This window comes from Lactuca virosa, chromosome 4 (genome assembly GCF_052849685.1).
Source record: "Lactuca virosa cultivar CGN04683 chromosome 4, Lactuca_virosa_CGN04683_v6, whole genome shotgun sequence".
In the NCBI taxonomy this organism is placed as follows: Eukaryota; Viridiplantae; Streptophyta; class Magnoliopsida; order Asterales; family Asteraceae; genus Lactuca; species Lactuca virosa.
The window spans coordinates 441,102,209-441,105,330 of record NC_136429.1 but is presented as its reverse complement, the minus strand read 5'-3'; the positions used below and the strand labels follow the sequence as shown (position 1 = coordinate 441,105,330).

The window sequence follows — 3,122 nt, the reverse complement described above, 5'->3', positions numbered from 1 at the left end:
TAATAGGATTCCGCTAAGCCATAGACCAATCCATGAATCCAATCTAAAAGAGATAACCAGACTCTTTCTGATAATTAATTGGGAGTAACTTGTGAAATCAAATCGATAAGTGTACTCACCTGGTGATGGATTATCAGAAATTTTCCATGAAAACAAGGGCTTCAGCTCCTTCGATCTAAGCGATTGACATCTCCTTTCCCTTTTTCGATCGATCCAATACTTCAATTATCTTCTTGATTTCATCAAAAACCAGCTTCTCGATTCCAATGGTGGTAAACTCCGCTAGTGGCTGATGGTGTCTTTCAGATTAACGGGAGTAGGCGGTATTGGGCGGAGGGAAGGATCGGAGTAGGGTGTCGCTGCTTTGTGCGAGAATAAGCAAAGCATGGAGAATGGAAATGTTATATATATATATATATATATATATATATATATATATATATATATATATATATATATATATATATATATAACATTTCCATTCTCCATGCTTTGCTTATTCTCGCACAAAGCAGCGACACCCTACTCCGATCCTTCCCTCCGCCCAATACCGCCTACTCCCGTTAATCTGAAAGACACCATCAGCCACTAACTTATAATAGCGGGCATTTTTTTCTGGAAGCCTTTGAGGATATTTATATACTCATGACCGGCTCTCAAGAGCAATCTTTTTTCAGTTGGATATCATTTTAAACCGTTTGGTATCGATCTTTTCTCGAGACAAGTCCTAGATTGATCTTTTTGTTCGTTTCTAGTTTTGTAGTTGCCAAGAACCAAATTAAAAGACCAACAATTAAAACATGGACATGGACAATGGGACTTTCTCTATTTTCAGTTCAGTTTGCATAGCTCAATATGTGCCCTTACTACACTCCCATCGTATGTAGACCTTAGCCCAAATATCAGCCCAAACATTATTGAAGGTCTTGCCTATTAATTATAATCCAATTTAAACCTGTATGTCATGAACAAAATCTCACATAGTTTGGATCCGTGTGCATAAAGATTTGTACTATTGTATCATCGTATTTACTATTTACTTTGGTCCCTTGTGCATGAAAACATGTACTTGGGTCATAGAATTGCATGGGATAGAAAGAGGATTAACTCGGTGTATTGCTCTCCGACAACCACCGATCATCACCTTAATGTGCACGTGCGTAGACTTGTGACCACTTCCTTTACACGAACGTGTCTCGCACATAACTTATAGAACCCTTGTGGGTCCAATTCATTTAATTGTATTACATAATCATTACCCAATCTTACGTTTTAGCTTCTTTTAGATTTTCACTTCCCGTTTAAGAAATTACATTAATATATAGAAAAAGACATCGTTACATTCTACAGTAATTTGGCATTGTTACATGTAATATCATTAACCATACATTCTGACTATCTAATTATCATATATATGTGATTCACGATCATGTGGCATAGAATAATAAAAAAGTTATTCACGTCAAGAAAAATGAAAGAAAGTCAAGACTATAGTAAATATTTAACATGTCATTTCACAATTATTGGATTGTCTTATTCAATTTGCGACAAGTACATATACAAGAAATACATGAAAAAACAATAATTGTTTTCTTTCTTACACCCATCCCATCGTATGGATAATATATCAACACATTCCCATTATATGAACAATAACCCCGTTTTAGGAAGCATATGAGTATGGTAATTTTTATATTTTTTTAAATTCCATCCATACATTCTGGTGGGGTAACTGGATATCGATGTTTGTCGGTACAGTAATCATAGACCATGTGATTCATTCGGACCCATCTGTATCGACGGGCGGCAAGAGCATCGAGTTGCTGGTAACTGGTGCCCTCCCACCAGTTGCTCGGGTTGGATGCACAAGAACTTGGCCCTGGCATAGGGCACCCCTCAATATCAAAGTCTTTATAGTATGCATAAAATGGTGCTTTGCTCCAATCAATTTTTTCAAGCCCACCCCTTGTTGCCCAATCATCTGCTTCCCATAATGTAGAGAAGACTCCCATTGGTTGAAATTTTGGAAATGGAACACCTTTTGCTTCATTGTTTTTGTACACTCTTATAGGCACTTCATCCACTGAAAACCTACACAAATGATGAATTGTTTGTTTGTAATTTTCAAACCAGATAGTGCTTTGAACACATTATTGAGTTGCACTTACACTACATGGTGGTGATTCCATAGAATAGAGTAAACATGGAAGTCAGCAGCAGGGTCAAACCATAGGTTAACCCTTTGTTCTCTATCTCCTTTTCCATGTGCATACACATTTGTTTGAACCGAGTAAGGTTGTCCAGTTCGGTTCCCCAAGAATTCGAAATCAAGCTCGTCTCGCACATTATCAGTATCTGAATTCATCTAAAGTCAAAAACCATGAAAAGTTAGCGAACACCCATCCACTAAAATCATAAACAAGTTTATATTATTAAAAGTCATACGTAAAAAGCAGTAACAGTGCCAGCAGAGTCTCCTGGAATAAGCTTTATCTTCATGCTCACACGTCCAAACAAATATTTGCTTTTTGAAGCAAACCCACATCCTATAATAACATATAAAAATCATGATCATGAATTTAGGTATCAAGTTTAGGATGATCATCACATGCCTTGATGCTTAAGAATAACCATCAAAAATTTTAATGCATGTATTGAAACAATTGACGTACCAGAGTTTTGGTCAAGGAGTAACTGGATACCCATCCCGCCATTAAGTTGTTTGACGTGAGAATCAGACCATGTCACACGAAAATCTTGAAGAAATGTTGTTGGCTTCGCATCTGTCACAAACAAGAGTGTCACAAATCCAATCAAGAAAAGATTAACAATGGTTTTTCGAGATATTCTTGACGAATATGTCATTTTTACTAAGCAAGAATGATGTGTGTTCTGTGTATCTAAATTTTGAAATGGTGAGAGAGTTATATATAGAATAAGTTCGTATGGACTTAAAGTGGTGTATTTGAATAGTAAAAGGGGTCCATTGCAAATTTTGGATCACTTTCTGTACAGCTAATAGTAAGCCGTCAATTGGACCCCGCCGCTCTCTTACCAAACATCGTCTTTTGGATTTTTGATTGACTAGACTATAATTTTGACTTTGTTCCTTAAAAGTTAGT

General features: G+C 36.5%; 1 protein-coding gene across 1 annotated transcript; it reads right to left on the bottom strand.

Annotated features, from left to right (window-relative positions):
- Window positions 1-1,512: 1,512 nt before the first annotated feature.
- On the bottom strand, window positions 1,513-2,917 carry LOC145109069 (putative xyloglucan endotransglucosylase/hydrolase protein 6). Its single transcript, XM_079046181.1, has 4 exons — window positions 2,673-2,917; window positions 2,446-2,546; window positions 2,169-2,365; window positions 1,513-2,091 (listed from the first exon to the last, which is right to left on the bottom strand). The coding sequence occupies exons 1-4, from the start codon at window positions 2,863-2,865 to the stop codon at window positions 1,701-1,703; spliced, it is 882 nt and encodes a 293-aa protein (XP_078902307.1). The 5' UTR covers window positions 2,866-2,917; the 3' UTR covers window positions 1,513-1,700.
- Between the last annotated feature and the right edge of the window lie 205 nt (window positions 2,918-3,122).

Excerpts from the sequence above, each read along its gene's own strand:
- LOC145109069 (XM_079046181.1), bottom strand. The coding sequence starts at position 2,865 with ATGACATATTCGTCAAGAATATCTCGAAAAACCATTGTTAATCTTTTC. Across the intron at positions 2,547-2,672 it reads ACTCCTTGACCAAAACTCTG|GATGTGGGTTTGCTTCAAAA; the intron begins GTACGTCAATTG and ends ATGTTATTATAG. Across the intron at positions 2,092-2,168 it reads TGGAATCACCACCATGTAGT|GTTTTCAGTGGATGAAGTGC; the intron begins GTAAGTGCAACT and ends TCATTTGTGTAG.